Source organism: Aphelocoma coerulescens, chromosome 6 (genome assembly GCF_041296385.1).
Source record: "Aphelocoma coerulescens isolate FSJ_1873_10779 chromosome 6, UR_Acoe_1.0, whole genome shotgun sequence".
Lineage (NCBI taxonomy): Eukaryota > Metazoa > Chordata > Aves > Passeriformes > Corvidae > Aphelocoma > Aphelocoma coerulescens.
In genome coordinates this window covers 8202447-8228928 of record NC_091020.1, presented here as the reverse complement: position 1 = coordinate 8228928, position 26482 = coordinate 8202447, and the positions used below count along the sequence as shown (strand labels likewise).

Genomic DNA, 26482 nt, shown 5'->3' with positions numbered 1-26482 from the left:
GAGATGTAACAACTGCAATGCTTGAATACCAAAGCAGTTTTGATCAGCACTTCTGTGTGGAGAAGCACTTGGGGTAAGGGGCCTAGAGAAGGTGGTGTAATATTCTTGTATTACAATACAAGCTCATGATTGCTTCCTTACCAATGTGTATTCTAAATGTTTGTTTCTAGAGCTGCCTCATTAAAGCTCCAGAACACAAATGGAAAGGGTTTTAATTGTATTGAACAAAGTTTGAGATGTCATCAAAATATATCCTAAAACCAAATGAAAAATAAATGACCATGACACGGGAGTTTAGTTCAAGACACGTGGGAATAATAGAACAAAATAAGATTTTTATTCCCAAAATGACAAAATCAATGTACTTTTATCAAAGCGTTTATGAGATGCAAAGTGCTGAATTGTTTCCAAGGCTGGTGAAGAAACATGAAATTAATAAATGTGAAAGTATTAAAAATTAATTGTCATTAAAAGTGAAAAACATACATCCAACGTTGAAGTGTGCTGCAGTGCAGTGATATGCTTGCTGACATGGTGACTGATGCATAGAGAGAAGAACCATAAACCTACACTAGTGTAATATTACCTAGCAGGGATGTATTTCCTGTCCTGTACAGCAGGAGGGAAATTATTTTTAGTTGTTTATACACTGTAATATGAACAGTTTACAGATTTATACCCTCATAATCTACAATGCCCATAAGTGATCTATGTATCCATCAGCTATCAACAGCACAGTGAAGAAACCTGCAGAATTCACAAGCAGAGATTATATTTTAGGTTCAGGATCCAGAAGTTAGGAAAGAAGTGCTTGACTTCCAAGTCTATACAGAAAACACCACCAGACAAAACCTGAGACTACTTCATGTTTCCATTATCTTCTCTGTTGGTCTGCATTATTGCAAAAGAACACTGACATTAGTGTGTCAGGCTGTCCTACACTCAGTGGTGATGCCCAGCTCACCACGTGCCTCAAAACCCCCTATGTGGCATTTCATACCAGCTCAAAAACCTGCACACTGAAACCACTGAACCAAGTGGGAAAGAAGAATACTAGTTACATTCCAGTAATGTTCTACTTTACAGAACTCTTCACACAGTGAAGAGGATTTCATTAAAAATGTCTAAGGAACCTCCTAATTTATACTATATTTTTATTCCCAGTATGGCTCTTTAGAGTAAACCTAGGACTTTAAGAAAAAAGCTAGTGGAACACTCCACTAGTGGAAACTTATTTTCCTAAACAATACATTAGTTATAGTTTAGGTTAACTAGTCAAGGGCCCATTTTCATCTACTTTACTTCCTTTACTAGTAATTCATAGAATGCAATATGTAAGATGCATACTAAAAAATCCAACCTGCTTTAGCAATAAAAGTTTACTGTGGAATCCCAAGTAAGAGGCCACTGTTGTTACTGGAGGAATGAGCTGGAGGCTCAGAAAACTAGCAAGATTAGTAAAGTACTCTTCTTCAGCTAAGCAGCCACTGTGAATGATGTGGCACCAGAGGCTCACACATGGCAGCTTGGGACACCGTCCTCCCATTCTGACTCTCCAGTCACCAAGCCCCAAAACCATAACATTTATATGATCCTCAGGTCTAAAACTGATCTCCTTGAAGTCAGTCTCTTCGATAGGACAGTGAGTGACCCAGGCTGTGCTACTGCTGGGCCCTCCACTCAGCAACAGAAGGCACAATCATCAGATTTTGGGGTTCTAAGTTCATTACACACACAGAGTCCCACATCAAACACCACAGAAAAATGAAGCACATCCCTTATTGCACAGAGAAAAGCCCATGAAACAGGCTGTGCATTCCCGATGAGTTGTTTACATGAACATTGTCACAGAAACGTCAAGAGAGTATTTGAAACACAAATCACAAAATGTACGATTTTTTCTTGTGATGATGTAAGTAAGGATCATCGCAGTGTGCAATACACGTAAGCTTAGTTTTCCAAGGTGCAGCTTACTCTTCAGATCTCCATCGGCCCTGGAAATCTTACTTTGTTTCCATAGTTTTACTTTTTTCCTTTATTTCTTGTCCAAATACACTCTTGAGCTTTGCTAGGCAAACACTGTAATTTTCAAATTACAGTACATTTAAAAAATATAACTTTAGCGTTATGAAGTAGTTATATTTCTTCAAACACTTATCTGTTCATAATGCAATACCAAAGCACGAAATAAGACTTACCATTTCTCTATGTCTACGTAAGCATACACTTTTAAAATCAGCAATTGTCTTTTGTTTTGCAGATCGAAGCCAAGTGAACAAATGCATCTTACATCAGCCCACATTGTAGCTAGCACATAAGGAACATTAATAAACATGCAAGTTGTGCAACAGCCACTTCAATGTAAGAGAAGCCTTTTTACAACAAATACCGAGGGGGGGGCGGAAATTAGTTTGAGGGAAGCCATTCTAAAAAGTTAAAACTTTTTGTGAGAGACAATGCAAGTGACACTTTCCCACAACACTGTTCTGTACAACCACGACGCGTTCACGTAAATACGCCCACAGACGCGCGTGCGGACGCATGAGCAAACAGAACACACACATGGACGGGAGAGTGCATCACAGCCATGGAGAACAGGGAAATGCAGCAAGCAAGACTCATGTTAAGACAAGACTGGAAACAAGGGCCTACTCGGGTTTGTCTGAAGAACTGCTGAGGTCTATTGGCATTTAATGACTGTTATAAAGCTATAAGTCGTAGCTGCTCGTAGGCTGGCTGAAGGAAGCGTTTGGTTAGCCACAGACTATCGTGTATGCCTGGAGAGATATCTGCCTGAGGAAGGAGGAGACTACGAGATGAACAGTGCGTGCAAAGGGGAAGCTTCTACTGGAACACGGTGAGGGAGATGAGTGAGAGGTACAGACTCACTCTGTCTGCGGTGCGGTGGAACACTCCGAGGGATGCCCTGGAATGAGCCCTGCCAGGGAGAGAAGGAGGGAGCAGAATACCCACCCTGTGCAGAAAGAGAGAGGGGGAGAAGTATAATAAAAAAAGAGAACAGGGAAAAACAAGACACCAAAAAGCCACACCATTCTTTTTCCCCCAGAAAGGTATCATTATATTTCCCAGTTGTTCTATTTTGTAAAAGCAAATGTTACACGCTACCAAAGCCCAGATGTCCTAAACTAGTCAGAAATCTTACAAAATACCTCCATTTTTATTCAATATATAAGCACACATTTCTGTCCAAGATAGTCTTCGGGGAAAAGTATAGAAACTGAGCTTTTCACGATAAAAATACATGATAAAATTGTATTTATACAGCTTTCAAATGTATTTTAGAAATGCCTCACCAAGTAGTAGCTTGCTTAGTTCTAATCTACTGAAAAACCAGTCAACTTTAGCTTACAACAAAAAATTTCTAATGCATAGAAACAAATCTTCCAGAAAGTCCTGGTGCTTTAGAGGCCACTTTACTCCAATTTCAACAGTATTATTTATCATGGTAGAGGAGAGACAACACAGAACTGTGTTCCTTGCACTTTGCTCTTGGAGCTTGAGTCTTCCATGAAAGGATAGGGAACTGTGCAGATCCATGCTGTGCAGGGTTTGCCTGTCAGAGCTCTCAGATCACCACAAGTGTGACACACTGTGGTTGCTGTGTTCTCAAAACAAGAGCAAGTAATTTTCTTACTACTTATCCTTTTCCCCACACCCTTACCTTTGCAAATCCAAGCTGCAACTTCCCTCTTAAACAACACAATCTTGACTTCCTATTTCAGCAGGACAGGCTTAAGTATTTACAATCCTTTTGCCATTTAAGCAGCTGAAAACTGCTTTTCTAAGTCCAGGAACAGTGATACTACAATAATGACTGCCCCACTCCTCCTGACCAACAGCAACTAATTGTGGCTACTCTGTCAGCCAGTAGGCTGAAGGTATCTGAACAACACCTGCCTGACAGAAAACAGGAACCCAGCTTGCCCCTCCTCTCCAGATTCTCTGCTGCAGATCATACTGCCATGGCTGGACAAATAATAAAGTATTTGATTTCCATGCTTCTTGTAAAACAATGTTAAACATCACATTATTTCTAGAAATAAATATTCTGCGTTTATTTGTCGTAGGAGAGATTTAAACACTTCCCTGATCTTCCAGTTATCCTAATCTAATTAGATTTTATCCACCACTATTCCAGGTTTCAGTACTGCTAAAACGAAACCTAACACATAGATTTAACCAAGTCTTTGAATTTGCTAGTCAGAACACTCTTAATCTAGAACAGGAAATAAAGAAAAAAGCCTGACAAGGCTGCTTTACTGTTCTTTGGCAGCTGAGATAGATTTTGCTGCAATAATTGTTTTAAGGGAAAAAATGAAACAAGTTCTTCAGCCTGATTATCTCTAGATGGAGATATTGATTACCTCATGTGTTCTTACAGTCCTTCATCAGTGGTCATTAAGATCACAATTTTTAGACTGTTGAATGGAAGTACTGGAACAGTACTAGCTTCAGTCAAGCAATGTGACAAAATAATATAATGTGCTGCATCAACTGAATAGGTATTAAATACATAAATATTCCTGGGAACATGATTAATCCATCAACCAATGACTGATGAGAAAATTATCAAAAAGCTTTGGATTTTCATAGCACGGTACAAAGGAACACTACATTTTCCAGGTTTGCTCATATTTCATCCAAAATTGTATCCAGGTAGCAAAACACCAAGAAAAACTCTTTCCATTCTCTAAACATATCTGAATCTGCACGTAGTAGAAAGCACATTATTACCAGGCACAAGTCTGATTTTGCAGACTTATCTGAGTTGGCAATGGGCTTTTTTCAGACTTCTTTGAAATTTTTAACACATTAAGAAGGGAGGTGAAAATTTTATATCCTCTCCCTTTTACTCTCTGAAAAGAGAGATTAAGACAAGCACAAGCCATCTGAGCTACATAACAGTTAAGACACTATTGTAAAGGCAATGAAATATTTGCATGTCTTGACACGTTCCAGAAATTTTTAAGCATCCATATTAGCACTTCAAAGCACAGCACTAAGTACAGTCTGCTCAATAATTCTTCATGCTACTTTATCATTGCTCTGACTGGAGAAGCAAATGAAGAAAGTGCAAGTAACTTCCTTGAATCTTTTGCCTGCTGAAGTGAACTGGTCTCCAGGCATATTTTAACCCCCTTCTCCCAAATGCTGCAGTTGACATTGCTCCATATAAGTAAGCATCAAATAAATGTCAGATTTTTTTTTGTAATAAATAAATAAATAAAATAAAGAAAAAAACCCAAGAATTGTTTAATTGTACATCAAATAAAGTAATTAAAATCAACTTCAATTGAAAATGTAAGAATCAGGAGATACAGCACTGGGAATTTATTAAGATGAGTGTTATGACTTACACTGATTATACAAATTATAAAGGATGAACCAATCCCATTGATATAGCACATTATGATTTGAGTATCTGCAAATATGCCTGGCTTATGAAAAGATTAATTTTCTTTTAATAGTATTTATTGTACAAAATCCCAGCAAATTTACCAAGCTTTCTCCTTTAATCAACAACTCATATTCATCTCCTATTAGTGAAATGTGTACTGAGGTTCCCAAGAAATCCAAAGAGGAGGAAAAAAGAAACACACCAATAAACACATCTCCTCAGATGATGGTACATACTCAAAATACACAGATAAAGTGGCAGTTTCCTACTAAAAGTAAGAAACAAGAAAAACCTGAATCACCACTTACTTATTACAATGTCTGTAAAAGTCTCAAGCAAGGAATGCTAGAATTGAAAGATGAGAACATGACTTACCTCAACTTCTATTAAAAAAAACCAAACCCAAACAAAAAATATTTGACGAGATTCTTCTGGGTTCTGAAGCAACTTTTTCCACTTAGACTTTAAAATTAGACAGCAGTTGGAACAGTCCCTCCCCACAGCTATTATGTGCATCCAGCCACTACTCTTAAATCCCATTCCTCTTATTTTCAGATACTGGATTTGTGAAACAGCAAAGGCAACCCAAAGAGAAGGGAATCAGAATTTTAAATCAACATAAGATTCAGGAGTGGAAAAATAAGAGCAGCTGAGATAAAGCAGCCTACAAACCAGAAAGACAAATGTTCTTCAAAGATCGTGATGAATTGTACTATTGCTTTATGTTGTACTAAATGCTTTATGAAGTTCTGACTCTAACTGCACTGGAAAAATCTGTTGGTTGTTTCTTCTTTTAAATGCTGCTATGAAGCCTAAGGCCAGACTTTTCCATTGTTAGTTATGAGCAGACCTCAACCTTAGAAGAAGAAGAAATCACATGAACAAAAGCAATTGCTTCTGCCAGAAAAGGAGAAGTAAAATATTTCTAAGCTACTGCTGCACAGTAATTTTAGCCCAACAGCCAGATATTCCAGCTCTTTTCTCAAGGATACACCAACATGCAAAACTGCTACTGCTTTAAAAAGTCTTTTCTGCTGCAGAAACAAATACAGCAAATATCCTTTTTTTAATCCATTCAACTGAAGCCTCTGAGCACTTCAATGAGAGGGGATTTTTGCTGCCTCTCACCAAGCACTGCCAGTTGTTTCATACACACTCAGAGCTCCACATCATGAACAAACCCAGAATGACAGACTTCAATATTAAGGCAAACAAAATGTTTCTGCAGCAGTCTCCTGGCCTAGCATCCAGAAAGAGACCATGAATGAGCAGTTCTGACATGCAGTAGTCCTTCTGAAAGTATTCAGATTAAAAACACCACCAACACAGTTTTATGTGCTGGTTTACATTAAACCAACAAGAATTGTTTGTGAAGGGTTCAAGGACCTCCTCTGTGTAGTCCCTACATGTCATGCACAGTCACAGCACAAGAGACATGTGCACAACATGACCACCTGGTCCAGCTATGGTTTTGTTTCACCAAGAACATGTATAAGAACATGAAGCAAACAGCAGAGCATTGCACAATGAGAGAAACCAAGGCTGGATATGAAGGTGAACACTGATAGAGTGACTGGACCTCCAAACCTGCAAGTTTAAATTAAGAGTTGTGGAGCTGACACAGACAGGATGTTTAAGGCTAAGGTGGAAGAAGATACTAAAACCAAAAGGACAACAGCATTCAAAGACAGACAAAGGATTACAAAGGTTCATCAAAACAATTGACATGAAAGGCTTTGGAATGACAAACTGGAACAAAACTCAAAAGGGAGGCAAAGAATATCTCAGTGCAAAAGCAGAGAAGATGGAGCAAAGAACAAGACCATGCATGTTCCCATGCAAACTGACAGGTTCTGTTATTCTACCAGAGACAAGAATGAACTTGAACACACTTTTAGGCAGCAAAGCTCATTCTCATCACTGTAAGCTGTTACCAAGGGGAAATACCCAGCTTTTACTGTACACTCTATCTACTCTTGCAGGCATTGGAAGAGCAACCAGGAACTCAGAAGAATTGGTCCTCACAGGTCAGAATCTTCTGCAGGTATCTTGGACCAAATTCAGGGCTTTGTAGTTTGCTTGCTTGTCATTTACTTCTCAACATCTGCAAACAACCTTTCCAGCCCAAGAAACCAAATGATTGATCAACAAAAACTTGACTTCTAATCCTTCAAGTCTTAAAAATATCAGTATTTGCTATTACAGAAAGAATGCTGCAAAGCCTGCAAGAGAAGTGTGGCAATAGATGCTCACATTTTTCTTCCTTGTAAGCTGTCCATTAACATTAATGTCTTCAGGTAATTTTTATCTTCTTTCAGGGTTTGCTTACTTTCTTCCATGATAGTAAAATCCTAAATCACACTAACTGGAATAAATTCTGTATAGGAGATCTGTAAGACATCCTTTTAGAAATGCCATGGTCTACCCTGCCAGCAAATACTTGTACAAGCCTTTATCCCAAGGAGAGTTAACCAAGAATGGAACACAAACAGTAGGAAGTTACCTAAGCTTTGAGCATCCTGCCAGGACGCTTACAAGAAATACCATGTCACAGACATGGTAGACAGGCAATAGGTAGCTACCTATCATTTTTTAAGAAGCCCAATTTCCAAAACATTTCTTTTCAGCCCCTAGTTTTTATTACAGGAATACTAAGTTTCAAGGATTAACTTAAAGTTACATAGCTTCCACTTATGTACATATTTACCTTTAAATAGAAAAAAACCCCTGAAAGTACTTTGAAAAACTGTGGTCCCTGAAGAGAACACCACCAGACAAGTTTATAATCTCATCAGAATGGGCCATTTTCTAGAAATATTTCATAACAAAGAAACTATGTGAACATGACTTTTAAAAAGGACTATGTTTAATGATACCCACTTTAGTGGCAGAACCATGAAATAACCAGAAATAGCAACCAGTTCAAATGGCCAGCTGAATAGCAACAAATTGCTGCAATTCATATGGTCTTAAATTCCCAGCTGAAACAGCTGATTTCCACTCTCACTGTTCCTTAGTTTCTTCTAGCATCTATTCTTTATGACACACTACATTAACAATGTTTGTTAGGCACATTTCAGTAAGCATTTAAAGTATGCCTTGGAACACTAAATCACTGTGTTCCCAGACTGGTACTTACTCCTGAGGAATAAACACATGGTATCAGCTCTGATTTGTATAGAATCTGTAGAATTTATAAACAGTCATATTAGTCTTGAAAATTTTGATACCTGAAGAACCTGCCTCATATCCACCATCATTTAAAATGACTGGCAGGTCAACACAAATAGGAAAAAATGAAATAGTTAAATATTCATCAAAACTGAAAACCATTACCAAGCTGAAAGAAGCAAAAAGCTTATCTGCCTCAAAGGAGCAATTCTGTCCTTGCCAAGACTTCAATTACAATTTGGTTTTTAAAAAAAAAAAACAGCTACTCTCTATAAAACCTGATAATTTCATAAACATTAACAACATTTTAGGATTTATATCACATTTAGGACTGATAAACCTGATTTCTCTCAGTCTACATTCTTAGGTTAAGACCATTAAATTAAACTGAAGAGGAATGTTAATAAAGCAACTTCTTCAAGAGGGTTTTTGGGATTTTTTTGAGTAGTGAGAATACATTTTACTTAGGTGTCTCCTTCTATTTATTGTACTCTTACCTCAAGAAAATAAGAGCTGACTGTGTCTCCTTTCTATTGCAAGAGACATTTTCTGTTATTAGGTTCCTGATCAAAAATTATTTCATACATTTATACTTCTATTAAACCATGCAAGGAATCATCCAAATGCATGTTAGCAGAAGGAGCATTAAACCAGAAAGCTGGGGTCTGACCACTAGAACTGAAATTTGGCTGTAACAGCCAGACCATTGCCCTCCTTGAAGAAATGCCACATTAAGGAGTTCCTGTTTCTGTTGGCTGACAGAAAGCCTGTAACCTACAAATACGCACGTGAAGACATTGAAAAGACCCCAAAACATTCTGCCCCAAACTTTCAAGCTATCAAAAGCTCCTGAAAAGCAGCATAGTTTCAATATTTGTCAATATTTCATGAATTTTCCCAAGTCCTTTATTAACTTCATGAGAAACTTTGCACATGGATAAACATACTGAGATGTTTACATTGTGCATGTAGTGATCATATATCCAGAAATATGTGTGTGTATCATACACAATATCCACACACCCAACCATGAATACAGCAGAGGTTCCTTTATCTCTTCTTACAGATACTGTCCCTTAACCCAAACTTCCTCCTGACAATAAAATGTCTTTTTAACAAAACTACAATGTAACTTAAATATATGGGCCAACCCAACCAAAACAGACAATTGTGCTGAGTGACTCCTTGTGCTTGAGACAGCAATGCAAATTTCCCATCTTCTCCAATACCTTTGTCTTATCAATTAACACCACAAGTTGCACAAACTAAAACTTGTGTAGTTAGCAACTAACTTTCCATGATTATGAGACTGTTTCTGAAGCCATTTGAAAAGTGAGCTAGAAAAAGAGGAACACGGAAACAATAGCCACTAACCTGGAAACAGGATCAATGCACAAAGACATCAAATGAACAACACACACATGAAATTAAAACTTGGGAAAAAGAAACAATGCAAGGGCTCAGAAGCTCCAAAGCAAAAGGAGAAGAAACAAACGGGATGAACAAAGACATTACATGTACATGGGGGAGCAGAGGTGTCAAAGCAAACCAAAAGCTACTTTAGGTTATTATCTTTTGACACGGGGTTCTTCATCAGACAGAAAGAAGGAGGTTGGAAAACAGGGATAAGGCTGTTTGCCAGTAACTGGTGAACACACAGCACGGTGGTGTTTCTGCCCTAGTGCTATATATTTAAAAGAGCCATTTTAGAAGGATAACGGGTGATTTTTCTTTACTACAAGCTTACATCAAGTAAGTCAAGGTAGGATAAAAACAACGAAACAAAATAATTAAAACCCATTTTTAACCTTTTAATAAAATCTCCTAGGGTTTCTAGCTAGAGCAGTAGGTTCAAGATCCAAATGCTATTTGCTGGTGACTAACAAAAGCCTTGTTTAGCATTCAAAGGTAATTTCTTCTTAATATATAGTATCAAATATGTTGTCCCTCCCCCATCTTAAGTATTCTATTGGTGTTCCATGAAGAATGTGAATTTTACATAGTGGAAACAAATGTGATCCATGCAACAACATATGGGAATGAAGATGTCTTTTGTCAAAGTGATTTTCACACAATAATTTTTTTAAATGAGTCAAGTTATTAAAATAAATTATAAAAAAATAATAAGAAGAAACATTAAACAATATTAACGTTTGCTTTTACACTTATGCACCGAAACTTAGAATATACTGTTGCTTTTCCTCAACAAATATGAGAACATCAACAATGAAAGTTTGACCAGGAAAAAACCCAAAGAGATACCTATGACTTTGAAATCAGGATATAAGAAACATCTTAAGTACAACTAGATATACAGCTTGGATTGACTGTAACTTAAATACTGCAAATGGTGATTATTTAAAGAGAAGACTTCTGAAGTTTATTTTTTTTTTTAAAGAAATGTGTGTAATACTTGTTTACATAATAGGGCTGCAAAAGAACACAAGGGTTGCACAGCAGGAAGGACACTACTCACACACAGCACAGAATCTCCTGAACAAGGCTGACTTGTGTGAGAGCCAAGGTTATAGAAGGGGGGAATGAAAGGCAGAAGGAGGTACCCAAGCAGGAAGGGCCCACTTTACTCACAGAACTCCTCCTCCAGGAGGTTTGTGTGAATTTATCGGCACACGCGTGTGCTGCCCCTGGAGGTTTTTGACTGTCCTTCTGGCAGTTACATCTAGTGGCCTTAATCACCCCCAAAAAGAGAAAAAGAAACAAGAATTAGTTAGAAATTAACCAGCTAAGCCTCTTGACAAGTACAGTCAAGACCCAGTGTTCAAATACCAAGCATTACTTGACTGCAGAGCACAATATGATTAAACTGTAGAAAACTACTATTCATTTAACTGCTGCTTTTCCAAAAGGATACTGAGAAGTGATCCAGAATAAATATTGACTTTGGAAAGAGTTTTTGTTCCACTTGAATTTCTGAAGCACTATGTTCTTCAAGTCATCTTTCAATCATTACAAATACAAGTTTTACCCATCTCTACAGCAGAGATCTTTTGCTGCACCAGTTACAGGTTACTCCAGTAATCAGGTACATGACTGAGCAGGGAAGGAGAAACTTCCTTCTAGGAATCTTTGAAGGCTGATGGTTAAGAGTGAGATTAAGTGTACCAAAAAACCAACAGTTACTGCAAAATGCTAACAAACAAGGTAATATGGTTTGGTATGCTGTGATGTGGAATTCTGCAGTTTAAACAGCACAGCAGAATGCCAAATCTTCATCTTTCAGCTTTTAGAGGGAATGTTCCCAAAACAGAGAGGAAGAGAATGAAGGCCACAGCTCAGTTTTAGTGCACACACCCACAAAAGCACATGCTAAATGTTTCATTAGAGATTATGGTCACACAGTACTGTCTCCAGCTATGATAAATATACATGGTGTGCACCTCTTGGCATCTCATCTACCCTGCCTGTAGGATCTTGTTGTGGCTTGAAATGGCTTGAAAATGTGGGGATACTTTACAAGAATTGTCATAGCAGGTGAATTTACCAGAACCAAATGCAAAGATATACATGGCAAAATCCAAACTCAGACCAACAGCAAAACTTTAAAAGACACACACGATTTTTGCTTGAGGCCTTGTGTCACCCTGAACCCAATTTACGATGAAAGTGCCCCCATAACTTGTCCTTAGTTAGAAAATTTAATCTGACTATTCAACTTGTTTTGCATTGTTTCCTAAAAAAAACCCAATCAACTTAGAATATTATCTTCCTCAGCTTTAAATTTTATGGTGTAATTCTTTATTAAGCTAATGGATATTAGAGGAAAGAAGGGAGAGAAAAAAAAAACTAACAAAAACTTTAAGCAGAATGATAGGCCCAATACTTGTTCATTTTTAAAATACTTTAAATGTAGCCTTATCTTTTCCTCACTGTTATTTTTGAGCAGTTTCTATAACTTTGTGTTCAAAACTGTTTTGGAAATTAAATACATTCAACATCATTAACATCCTTGCTTTGTGCCACACAAAATCATGACCAGATTATGGAATTAAAGATCCCAGGAGCACAACTGGGAACCCAAACCTACCTTTGTTATAGTGAAAGTGCAGGAAAAAAAATTAGCTGTCTAAGCTCTCTTAAAGCCTTCCTCAGTACTGCCTATTGAAGTTCTGCTCTGCAGGGCACATCTGGGATTTTCCTAAACATTTAGGATTATACTTACAAGCTGCTGCTCTAATTGGTTGATTGTTTCATCCTTTTTCTTCAGTTCATCTTTAAGCTGCCTGATCTCGTTCAGCAGATCATCCATCTGCAACAGAACAGTGGTTTTCTGTAAGGACTGCACTGATCTAAATCAACACCTCTCCAGGATATATGACATTAGGCGTGCCTGGAGGGCTGGGAGTGACACAGCACATGCTTTCCTCTTCCTATTCACACAGAGAGGGGCTGCAGGCACATAGAATAAAGAGTGAAGAAACTTGACCAAAAGTCTCTTTAAGAGAGGCCAAATTCAGCTGACCCACTAAATTTCCAGGGTAAGTAAATCAGCTGCATTTTTGAAACAGTAATTCATCTGTTGTGCAAACAAGTGACATATGTAGATGAACATGCCCAGTCAGCAAACACTACCTACAGTCCTCTTTATCAACAACAAAAATTACTGAACTCAGAACAGGCATTAGGTTTTAAGTGTTCTTCATCTTCAAGAAGTATTTATAACCTTGTTATATCTTCAGTAAGCACTGTTTCCTTCCCATAAATACAGAATTAGTGATCTTTGTATCATGATTTTACAGTAAGAGCCAAGCAAAGCTACAAAACCTTACCACCACAGAAAACACAACGTTACAAGTCTGTGACTATAAAAGATGATCCCATCTGGAATATCCGTTGGGGTTTATTCTGCCTTTAATACCTGTTCTAAAACAAGAAACTTGCCACTGACTTTGTGGGGTTCACCTATGTTAGCATTTAAACAAAGAAAGAAGCAAGAAGCAGTACTTCAGTAACACACAAGCTTTGGGTGTGTTTTCTAAACATAAGCAGGTTTGTACCTCTTATTCTTTAGAACCAATCAATGTCATTTACCTTAAAAGTTGATTCAGGTTCTTGTGGTTCTGGACTTGATGGAACTGAGAATGTGATGTCCTGGAGTGACACATTTTCATCATTCTACCAGGGGACAGAAACAAGAATACAAGCTTGAATTACTTGTTCAAACAGCATGTTTCCTTTTTCCCCCCATAGGAAAGCCTCCCTTGCTGCAGCCTGTGTACAGAGCCCAAGTAAGGGCCACGCTAGAGACACCTACATTGAATTTCCATAACTTGGATAGAATGCTACATCTCACAGATTTTTGGTACTGTTTCAGTTTGGGTTTTTTTGTTTCTTGGGCTTTTATATAAATAGACTGTTAATTTTGAGAACAGTCAAGTTTACATTGTCCAGCACCCAGCTGTATTCAGTTCTCAAGTAGCTGCTTGTCCCATCTAGGCCCATGGCCAGAAGGCGAAAGACTGATGAAGCAGCAGTTTACACTTGACATTATGGACAAGTTCTAACAGAGTGCTTTGAAATAATTTGCACAATAATACCATAAAAACACAAACATTATTTAGTTCACAACATTTCTAAAATGCTAGAGGAAAAGTGCAGCAATTAGAATCCTAGAATTACTTACAGTTTAACAAACTATTTTTTGTATATTTATATTGTATTTTATATTTATCTTCTATTCCCCAATTAACAAATTTCACCAAAGTTTTATTTTAAGCAATGATTCAAACCAATACACACACTCAGAAGTAAAGCTACAGATGGTCACAGTTACAACTGTGAAATAGTCATCATGGGAATGGGCAAAAATACAAAACAAGACAAACTATTTCAAGCAAAAGTATCTTGCATGGCTTTTCAAAGCTCTGTACCTCCAGTATACCTTTTACTGCTATTACAATGCAGGGAAGTGGAGCAATAAGAGATTCCACAACAGCAGATTAAGACTTAATTGCAAAGAAGTTTAGTATGTCACACACTCCCTGGTGATATAAATCAGTACTCCAGGCCTGGGCTACTCCTGACTCATTCACCAGCAAAGCAGGAACAGAGCTCATCTGCAGCAATTCCCTCACCACTGTCATAATTACCTGAGTAAACATGTAGAGAACACAGGACAACGGGAAAAGGAACAGTTCTAACATTTATCAGTAGGAACTCAAGCCTCCATTTGATCACATGCTAGGATTAATCTATGAAATCTGTCTTGTGCTTTTTGTTTCTTGCTCATCATATTGCTAAAATGAAACAGGGCCAATCAGCAAAACAGAGATATCCTTGTACAAAAACGAAATTAGAATTACCAAAAAGATGATAGAATTAGCAAAGCAAATGCAACTGGTTATATGCATATGCTATTTTTGGCAGGCTAGAAATACTAAGAAGTATACCAAGATATCAAATTTTGGAAACTTGGAGAGAATATATACTTGAAAATTTTAAGTAAAGATAAAATAAACTTTGTAAAGGTGTCACAACAAGCAATATAAAAAACTACCTCTAACATTTTTACAATAGCAGAATACATTATTTATTTTAGTATAATCACTAATTCAGAGCAGTGGCAAGTTTACCAGGGTCTACTGAATTTTTACCAAGGTCTAACCGTTGATTCTCAATTCCAAGTTCTGCAGTCCAAATCACTCATTTGAACAGTCTCCTTTGCTAATGGCATTTCTATAAAGATGCAAGCAGGAGATGTGTTAACTGGCCATCAAGCAGAGGGTGCTATTCACCTGCTGACTGCTTGGCATTCTGAGTGTAGTTTCATCCCGGTCATGTCAATCTCACTGCCCACTGTCAAACACCGTCACAGTGATGGGGCAACAGTTAAACAACTGCTTAAACCCAAAATTTGCCAATTTGATTTGCTATTGTTTGTTCATTTCTTTTGGTTCTGTTTCTTTCAAGCAAATTTAAGTCACTGAGGTGAACTATTTTGTGGCTAAGAAAAAATAGTAGTAATTGCAGGGGCAATTCATACAATTTAATTCATGAAAAAAGGCTTTTTGTTTCTTAAGTCTGTTTCTTTCTCAACTTCAGGCTTCACATAAACAGAGATGAATCTCTCTTGTGGATCTCACCAGATGCAAAAAGAAAAGAACAAAATGAATATGTATTTCAAAGGTACCCAAGTGACTTACTGATCTAAAGCCTCAGCAAAATGTACTGATGCATTTAACAACTTTGCATTACATGGTTCACGTCTTCATTCACACCTCTTCATACAAATGGGACATATCTGATAAGCTACAATGAAGATCTGTGCTTGAAAAATAGGATTTCATTTCCATTCATGAAAGGTAAGTTGAAATGAAACATTTTTCATAAAAGCTGCCTCCCACAGAAAGAAGAGTTTCACAGATCTCACAGTTCTGTGAACTGCTTTGTGTTTCAGTCCTCCTTGCAAGAGCAGCAAGTGCTGATCTGAGATAAAACAGGGTGGTTGCAAGCCATTGCTGGGTTACTACAGAGGACGGTCAATCCTTGCCAAGATCAAAGGCTCCAGGGCAACAGAAATAGAACATCCTTATTTAAAATGGTATTAACACATTAGCCTCCACCCAGAGCAGCAAGTTTATGAAATTAATTGAGGAGGAGGAGGAAATTTTTAAGATCAGAAGAAAACTTATTTCTTAATAAGCATGCAAATGAAGTACCTTAGTCAATGTTTAAGAGGCATTACCATTTACATGTCAATTATTACTAGAGTTAAACTTCCAAAACATTTTCTTCTTACTGGAGTTAGCACTCCAGTTAAGCATTAAAGAGAGAATGCTCACCAGCAGTACACCTCTCTGTAAATAATTATAACTGCATTTAGCACAAGGACAATCTCCATTTTTCACTCCATACAGGTTAGTATAACAATTCTGGGAAGTCAGAGAAGGTTATACTCACTACTGTGAACATTTTTTAAAACTCTGCATGAGAGAAGCTCCTATTGCTGATTGCACTGTTTGAAGGCACAAGAAGATAGCAGCGTGTGAGGAGCAAGCAGACAGCACGAGTTGGCATTGTTATCCTGGTCACACAGAGCTCAGCCAAGGCTCTATTACTCAAGTAACTATTTATTTTTCCAAGCTGAAGTGGGAATGCAGTACCAACCCCACGCTGCTGCAGCTATGTTGCTAGCAATACTCCAGCTAATTTATATCCAGTTATGTGAGCTACAGTCACAGCAATGAATCCAGTACAGCACATTAAGTCTCCCCAGGAACCTGCTAGGTATACATTCATTATGTGCTGTGCTCTACACTAAGTCATGCTACAGCTGATTAGATAATTGTATAAAACTGAATTTAATTACTAACTCTTCCTATTTTACTGTAACTGTTCCTCTGAGACCTCGTGCCTAAGTCCTGACTACGGCTCTGTTTCTACCTATCCAAATTAAATATTATTGCTGAACGTCATAACTGGAGAAAGGCAACACATACACTTGAATGTGTAATATTGGTGGAGCTAATAGAAGAACTTCTGCTTCCACTATTAAAGCTGGAGTTTGAAAGCAATTGACTTTGTACCTTGATTTTTCCTATTTTGCAAGAAGCTGCCTGTGATCCAGTCCTAGTTCAGAGCTCAGAATGCTGAAGTTCAACTAACTGTTTTCAAACTATATTTCTGTTCAAGAAGTAAAAAAGAATTGCAGAATTTTTACTCACTCCTGTTAGCATGAAGCTCAATGTTTACAGTAAAGGCTTAACACTTCAATGCAATGAAAAAATACTTCATACAAGTTTTGCCCTAATTGTTTAGTAAATTAAGGTAGTAAAGGTCGAAGTTTGCCCCTCTGTAGCAGGCTAATTTACTTCTACATTACTATTCATGTTCTTTGATTAAAAGACTGGATCATACACAGGAGAGTAGAATAAATATTCAAAAGTCCAGTGATGAGTTTTGGAAGTGGTGAGTCAAAACAGGGTTGGGTTAGGTCAGGAAAATAAAGCCAAGTATGCCTGAAAAAGTTTGAAGGGAAGAACACCACCTGTTGTTACTAAACTCACTGTTACAGGAAAGAAGGGAAAGAGGATCTGTCAAGACAAGCAGAAAATTTTGAAAAACTTTCAAAAAAAGTGTTTTGAAAAATATTTAAGAGTAACTGCTTCATTCTGCACATTTAAGTTCTTTTAAAAAACGTAATCTGAGCTACTTGAAGCAAGGTTTTTATTCTGCAACCTGGCTGTTATAACCTAGATCAAGACTTCACATATGGTATTTTGCAGGGCCACACACTGCTTGGCTATAATGTGCAAACCTTTACACTGTGAACCACACACACACAACACCCATCAAGTTGCCAAACTGTCCTTGTGTTAAAGACATTAAAAGCCCTGGAAAAAGGTTCCCTGCTACCTCTGTATTAATGCTTGGGGCTGTTGGGGGGGGCACAGTTTATGGAGCCCACCACTCAGACATTAGGTTCTAAGAACATACCTTCCCCCTCTGACACTGCATTATTTTTTTTATATAATTGATTTTCTACTGACAAAATCAGGAATACATCTCAGTTACCACAGGAAGCAAGTACTCACATTTCTAAAAGGCACAACTGTACAACTGAATTAGCCTCAAGGTTGATTTGCTTTGTGTTTTGCTGTATTTTGTTTTAGTGTCTTACTTTTAAGGCACAAACTTATGTTCATTACATTATCCTATTAGAAAAGCACAGCAATGAATCTGGTATTAAAAGACAACATCACACAAACACTTTTCAATGCTAATCTGTATATGCCTCCAAAGAAAGCCTCATGGACTGTTCTTTATTATGGTAACAAAGGAAATTTTGTAGCTGAAATGCCATACTTCTGCTGAGTCATTTAGCAGTTTACCAACTCCCACAACTTGCCAAGTTTTGAGGTGCATTGAAAAAGCTCCTTAAAAGCTTTTGACAATTTCATGACATAGGAAGGATAAATTTGAACACTTCCAACAGAGATGACCCAGTATGATTTGCTAAGCTTCTTGTCAAACACACAGAAAAGATTAAAAGAATGAGGAAAACAAAGCCTTAAGAAAAAGCTATTAGCATTGACTTGCTGAATGCAGGTTTAATCCATGGGATCAATTTTAATGTTTTTAGAGTTTTTTTAACTCCCAGCTTTTTTGAATTTTATTGGATAAAAGCTGGTTTTCACATCCACTGATTTTCTTTTTCAATTCCTAATTTTAATTTTACTCAGAGAAATAAAATTTAATATTGAATAAATATTAAAAATTTTAGTATTTAGTATGTTTTGTAGTCAGTAAAATGCTGACAAGGCAGAAGAAGTACTCTTTGAAACAGCAATAAAAAGTATACTTACTTCCTGGAACTTTGTAATTCAATATCTAAACAAAATGCCGATATCCTAATAAGGCCAAAGAGAGCAGAAGGCCACCTTGGCCCACTCCCCAGTCTATTCTACTGCTTCAGCTCCTGTGAACAGCTCACCTGGTGCAGCAGCCTCTTGAGCTTGAGGAGCTGGGTCTTGACCGCGGTGCAGTCCTGCACCATGTGCCGCAGGGTCATCTCGTCCAGCATCACCGTGTTCTCCGCCAGCGGCCGCGCCGCCTGGTAACCGCTGCCCGCTCCGTAGCTCTCCACGTGACCCACAGCAGACTCCAGGTAGCTTGAACCTCTAAAAAAAATCCAAAACATAAAACCACAGTGATGACAAACTGGAGCTGGCCAGCATTTGGCAAAAAGGAAAGTGTTACGCAACGTGGGCTATACTTACATTCTGTGGCACACAGCAGGAAATAAATAAATCAGAAAATGTCAGTGCTATCTCACTGAAATACAGTTTTCCTTTCCACTCCCAGAGACCTCTCTCAAACTGTAAACTACAGTACCCTAAAGCCAGGTTGTTCAGCAGAATTTCTATAAGCTGTCATTCAACCCTTTAAGGACTATAGGGTTACATTTACTTTACCAACAAATTAAAAAGTAAAAAGCCGTCCAAACTTATAAAATGCAAGTAGTAAGACATTGCAGTGGCTTTCCATGGAACACATAAGGTATTTTAATCAACATGTATGATATTGCATCAACACAAACAACAAGTACTTGGAATAAAAACAAGGAATAAGTTGTGAAAAGAAATTGTTATAACCCTCAGTGATGCTTCCACTCAGACATACAACTATTCTGAAAATGTACTCAGTATCACTTGAGACCCCTTTGTGCCAAAAATGAATTGCTCACTGGTGCTTCAAACATTTGTGAGGATATAGAAAAGTCCTTTACCTGTTCAAATCATTTTTACCATGGATATAATGGTCAGTATGGCCAAGATGATAGTGATCCTGTGTATTCCATCGCTGCTGAGGTGCTCTTTTCCAGAATCCCTCCTGATGTTGTCTCACATTTCTGTCTTGTCTGTCATAGCGGCTCATATTTTCACATTCTTCTACAGAGAGCATAATGTTAAAAAAAATTTTAAGACTTGTTTCCAGGACCTTGCAAATAAAATATTAACTATGTGCTGGTAACAGATGCAGTGTAAAGTCTGTGGGGTTCGTTGTTTTTTTTCTTTTTAACTGATCCAAAACAGTATCCATTTTAGAAGTGTCACAGAGACTTCTATAACAATGTCACATTTTTATTAAAATATAAACTTGTTACAAGAATAAGAGTAGCCTGTAGCAGATACTAAAGAATACAGCTTTAACAGTATTTCCAGTTTAAGTAGAAAGTCATTTGGAGGAGGTAGAGATTATGGAACAAAATAAATTTAAAAGTAACAATTTCCTGGCTTTCTTACTGATGCTATCTCCAGGCCTTTAATAAGCTCTAACAACACACAAACACAGAAAGACAACATCATAAAAAGAGGCCAGTATTGCATTGCAAAAGAAAACAGTTTCGTTACTTAAAATACAGATATACCTCATCCTATTCATCTTGTTTGCTTTTCAGATTCAGAGCCATTTAATCTGTATTTACCTGGACAACCAGCATGACTTAAAAAAAAGGAAAGCAAGTATCTCTTTAAAACATCAACTTCTGCAAAGCCACAGGAATTCCACAAACATCTTCAGGGAACAAACGCTAAATTTGGCAACAGCCTGGAAACAACTGAGAGAAAGCCAAAACAACTTCTACTCGGGCAGCCAGACCCAGCAAAACGAGTCCTAAACTGCAATTCTGCCGCCACACTTTGTCCTTCACTTACCCAAGAAGTTTTCCCTGACATTGTCAGTCCTTTTCCCGCAGCAGCTCCACACAAGGGAGCAGTGTTTCCGCGCTGCCCCTCAGCCCCGCTGCGCACAAGGCTCCCAAACAGGCCTTCCTTCCTGCTGGGTTCCCAGCCTGCGTGGGGCTGGGAGCGAGCCCAGCTTCACCCTGTGATTTAAGCGGCCGTCCTCACTCCCTGCATGCTTGTTGAGCTAGAACTGTTTCTATAAATAGTGGCCAAGCGGCATCCCAGGCTCCAAAGTGAAACCAGGAGAGTTTCTGAGGACCTGGAAAGTCTTGAGAGGCTGACGTCAGTGAAGGCGTACATAATTATGGGAAAAGTGTTGGCAAGAAGTGCTGTTAAACATTATTAGAACAAGTACTCATACCTACAACTCAGTTTTTATCACCTAGGAAATAACCAAAAAATTGCATAATAAAATAAACTTATTCACCTAAACTAACAGAAGATTTATTTTCCTTTAGCAGCATCTTTCTACAGCTCATAACACATGAAAATTCACAACAAAATAAGCCCTCAGTAAGTTTATAAGCAATTATAATTTTCAGCTTTGGAAAAGTAAACTGAGTAAAGACACGTGGAGATTAAACAAGAACAGGTTTTGCTTTTTCAGGTGGTCATGTTTATGTAAGGAAAAACCTGTAGGTGGCTTTTGAATTCTTCTTTTCAGAACCTCTTTGCTGAAAATACAGTGATTCCAAGCTAAGAAGCAGAGATACCCAGTTTATGCCAGATTAATTTTATAAGGAAACCCAACCTCTAAAAAAATGCCCAAAGTAACTAGCTTTTAATATTTTTGTGGCAAACATTCACCTTTAAAAACATGCCCTTCTAGCAGATTTTAAATTAATAATTTGTAATGGAATTACTGATGCAAATGCAGTGCATGTTTCACATATACAAGGAAATTTATGAGAAATTGTTTCTTAGTTTTCTTTAAAATTGTTTCTTAGTTTTCCCCAACAGAATTAAATTACCCTTATTGAAAGAATATGCCCTAGGCTTGCATTGTTACCCATTCTGAAAAATTAACTGAGTAAAAAAGTAGAAGATTCATACCTGTCAGGGCTGAAAAGTTGCATACTTGCAATGTTCTCAATCAATTCACACAAGTACTTTGAAAAACTCACTCTGGTATTTAAAAGATTAAGTACAGCACTTCGTTATGTGCACAGTGTTAAAACACGATGTGCCACCATCGTGGTAGATGGAAAACTGTGATTTATTTACTGTAAATTTGGCTTCATATCTAACATACATGGAGGAGTCTTCATCCAAAAACTCAGAGGTGTTCTCAAAAACCTGGGTAGGGCCTGACAGTGCTCCACATTCAGTGTTTCTGTTCACTCGAACATAGATTGGCCTCCACTGAATTTGGAAGTAAAACTAGGACCCATATTCACATAACAATAGCACATAACAATAACAATACACATAATTCCTATGAGTAGGTCAGGAATAACAAAAGCAAATGCCTCAAACCTTTCCAGTCTGAGATTTGAGGAAGTGCAGCCGTAATTTCCTTTACCATGCTCATTCTATTCTGAATTTATATTATTGTACTACCTTCTCTGTCAAAATTCTGCCAGCACTCTCACTGAAAGCAAGAGCACATAAAAGACACTTTGAAAACACATATCTTAAAGATTACATCTTCTGCTACCCTGAATTGTATGTATATATATTAGATATTGTCATTTTGTAGAATAAGTAATTATCTCAAAGAATTATGCTGTCATTCACCAAAACTAAAAAAAAATACTGTCCCAGCATTTCCAAATACAGCTGAAACATGAGACTGAAAGACTAACTTAAAACTTTGAAATGGATACTACAGAAATAATTTTAAAAAAACACAGAGTGAAACAAGGTTGCACTTTTATTCAAGGCAGTACACTTCTATATTGAGAATTTTTCAAATATAAGAATTGTACTTGGGAAAACAGAAATATCTCCCTTCCTGTATTTCAGAAAAGAAAGAGCTGTTACTTTAAAAAAACCACCACAATTTGAAGAGTGCATTGACTTATTAAGTCAAGAGTCAGAAGAAAGCAACTCAAAAATCTCTTAAGCCCATGAAGCAGTTTCACAGTGAGATTGCCTGGCTGCCTTACTAACCTTTGTCACGAGGTGGGTCCTCAGGCAGGTCCACATCAAGCATGAGATCGTCATCTTCAAGATCACATGAATCAAGATTATTCAAGATATCCTGCAAGAAAGGAAAAGTGAGCTACAGCTGCTTCCATGATATTTCATTTACCCTGCCGTCATAAAAAGTTCTGTTATGTTTTTATTGTGCACACATCCAATGTTAGCAGCAGCTCCTCTCCTCACAGATGAAGATCGGCCCTATTTGAGACCATCTATACAAAACAACAATCAGCACACCTCTGCTAATATGTCACAGTAACAGTGCTAGATGAAACAAAGATGGATTGAAACATTGTTCTGCCTGATGCCTATGGAATACTCCACAGACTTTTTTATTCATTAACATCTGGCCTTCTCTGCAGTTGGAAGCATTTTGAAACTCAATTACTTTGTTTACTTAGGATTCAAAAACAGCTTTGTGACGAGATGATGCTAAATCCCCTTATTTCATTATTATGAAATCATTGAAAGAAAGGGGGAAACCTATGTTATCTTGACTTTTTAGGACAATAAAGCTTCAAACATGCTATTATGAGCACTAAACTCTGCTTCTTTTTGTCTTTCAGACTGTGGTTCATATAAAAGCTGTCCCTAAAGGGACTAACAAACAATCACGTTGCATGGGTGTGCTAACGGCCCAAGAAAAATGTAATGAAGTGTTAGTGCTAAATGAATTATACATATTAAATATTGTCAGGTATATTAAAGGACTGCAAGAAGGGCAAGCCCAGTCAGTGTTAAAAAGACAGACACTGACCCCTCTTGCTTGAAGAATACTGAAAGGAAGAGGACTGAGGAGGTCAAGGGTGTGGAACACCCAGCTCACAGCACAGTCAGACACTGCCAGCACTGAACAGCCCCAACAGCCCGGGCAGAGAACCCAGACACTCTTTCACTTCATTACTCCAAGAAAACTGTAGTCACTTGGTGTTAATGAGTTTAACACGAAGCAGGTCTGAGGAAGTGCTGTGGATATGCAGCTGCAACTCTTGAGCTCCCAGTAAAAGTCAGGCCTTTAAGGCCCAAGACCAGACTCAGGCACTTCACATAGGCCTCTTTCCTAATAGCAGAAACACAGATTTTTCTTAGGTTTATTAGCTACCCCTAAAGGTGATACCTTGCACCAACATTGAAAAATTTACCAAATGATAAGTCAAATAAGTGTTTTGTAACTATTTCTCATAGTAACATGATCATTAAATATTGAAGTGAATACTTGCATACAGGTTACGAACACACTGCAAAACAAGATTCCCTTGGAAAGCTACCCCTTTGCTGGCTATCATTTCTTAGATTTGCTTTGTCACAGGTGAAAAGGAAGAACATTAACAGGCACTTGTCAGAAATGTTGCTCCAGCTGTTCTTCAGCAGCCTTCCTACAGTGCTCACAAAGCACTACTGTATTTTATTATAAATGGTGGAAAGAGCTAAGTATATTTTGAGATTTTTTTGGGGGGGAGGGATAGGGTTGTGACACAGAACATTAAACATTTTGCATTTCGGCAGGGCAAGTTGTTGACTTAGGAGGGAGAGTACGAGATGAAAATAGTTAATACTCACTTTGTAAAACATGAGTAATAAAAAGGAAAGATGGAATACTTGAGACAAAACCATCTGTTTTCATCATATTTCAAAGTCCCATTTGAAATGCTTTGTTCACAAACAGCATTCTGTGCATTTACAGGAAAAAACAGGAAAACTTACCCAGCAAGGCATTGGGAATAATAATAAATTCAACTATGGAAAAGCTTCACAAAAAAATGGAAGTCATTTAAATGAAACATGGATTTAATATTTTGGACAACAAAATGCCTGTATATTTTTGCTACTTTTGCTTCTATTTCTTTACATTTTTACAGGAACCAAAAGTTTTTTAACTAATGGGAATTTTTTTAAACAATTCTGCAAAACACAGGCATGCTTGAGAGGCAGTTTTGGTTTGTTAGTTGATTAATTGTTTCTGTGCCATGCTTTCATCTTCCAAATTAGTGTGAACAAGCATTATTTTCTTCTATTGCAATAACTTTGGTGAGTATGACAAATAAAATGGGAACAGTGGCCACACACACAAAAGAAAGTGGAAAAGCTTTGCCACTGCTGTGCAAATGCATTTAAAAATGCATAATATAAAAACACACTATGCAAGAGAGTTTACTAATAAACCTAGATAAGCCACCTTACTACTTTGAATCAGAACTTCAGAAGCCTAATGGTGTCAGAGGAGGTCAGTATTTGAGATTCCAAACATACTTTCCTGTCAACAGCACATTTCATTATGCTTCCCTAATTATACATTCTTCACCACACTGAGGAAACTCCAGGAAAGGAAACTCCATGCTACGAAAAGACCCCACAACTGCAAATACCAAGACTGTGTAATCACTGAGCCATGTGTGAATGCTCTTTGAGCATTTCCCCCTGCGAGCTACTTGGGAAACACAATATACAAGTAGATGTCAGCAATGTCCTCCTGAAATAGCTGTAAGATAAAGTACAAGTTTCATCAGTACATTAGTGCATTAAAAAAAATAAAATTTAGATACTGCCACTGATACTCTTTTTACTGCATAAGGAACTGCAGTTAATTACATGGGAATAACATAGTTAATAATGTGTGCTTAACAGCAATTAGCATCATGAAGTGATTCAGGGCAATGAGCTCAAACAGAACAGGAAATAGAAAAATTCTTTCAAAGTGCATCAGCTCCAACCCTAGAGACTATAACATGTTTCAGCAATTATTACAAGGTACAGAAAAAGAAGAATCCCATTCAATTTGTATAGGTGAAAAGAATAATGTATATTAAAAGGGGCATGTTTTTCACAAGGCTGATTCAGCACTAGATTTTCAAGCTGGTACAACCCAGGAAGAGACTGAGTTAAGGACTGTAAAATCTCAGGTCAAACTGCAATGCTGTCCCCAAGTTCTCTCTCCATAAAGCTTTTCCACTGGACACAGGCAGTAGTGTTTTGTTTGCTCCTGCAGTAGAACAGGGAAAGCATTAGATGACACAGATGACCTGTGAGTCCTGGTGTAAGAACTGAGTAACTTGAGCACCTCCACAGTAGGGAACCCTCATAATTCCTAAGGAGAGGCTAAAAAGGCTAGAAGAGGCAAGGGCAAGGCATACCACCTGTGTGTCATTACACCACATTCAGCAGGTTCACTTCAACGTCCTGCAAATCCTTTCTGGAGTGATTTTCCTCAAGTGCTGTGTTTTACCCCAGGTTCACCAAGCACACACGAAGAGCTCACCTGCCCCAGCTTGGGATTTAACCCAATTTGTTGGATGCATGGAGCTCAGCACCTCTTTCTGGAGAGCCATAACAACATCAAGTTGCTTTGATGCATCAAGTTGCTTCAACTGCTTTGAAGATTGGGGAACTCTATGCAGAAGAAGTGCTTTTGCTGAAGTAAAACTTCAGATTTCATTGTAAATTCATGTTCCCCATAATGAACTGGAGTGCAAAATATTCTTTTCAAAAAGTTCAGTTTCTAAAAATTCCTCATGCAACATGTATCATAAGCTTTTTCTTCCACTGA

General features: G+C 37.7%; 1 protein-coding gene across 6 annotated transcripts in view; it reads right to left on the bottom strand.

Moving 5' to 3' along the window:
- The window catches only part of CCSER2 (coiled-coil serine rich protein 2), a 142030-nt gene that overhangs the window by 10620 nt on the left and 104928 nt on the right, over positions 1-26482 (bottom strand). For 4 of the 6 annotated variants that reach the window (XM_069019118.1, XM_069019117.1, XM_069019116.1 and 1 more), the window contains 6 exons: positions 22906-22996; positions 19836-19998; positions 19041-19227; positions 13640-13723; positions 12771-12857; positions 11180-11278 (listed from right to left, as the gene is read on the bottom strand). In XM_069019118.1, coding sequence (XP_068875219.1) covers positions 11180-11278; positions 12771-12857; positions 13640-13723; positions 19041-19227; positions 19836-19998; positions 22906-22996 — 711 coding nt within the window. Of the gene's footprint in view, positions 1-2889; positions 2975-11179; positions 11279-12770; positions 12858-13639; positions 13724-19040; positions 19228-19835; positions 19999-22905; positions 22997-26482 lie in introns of all 6 variants that reach the window. The other 2 variants (XM_069019120.1, XM_069019121.1) reach the window with 1 other exon arrangement.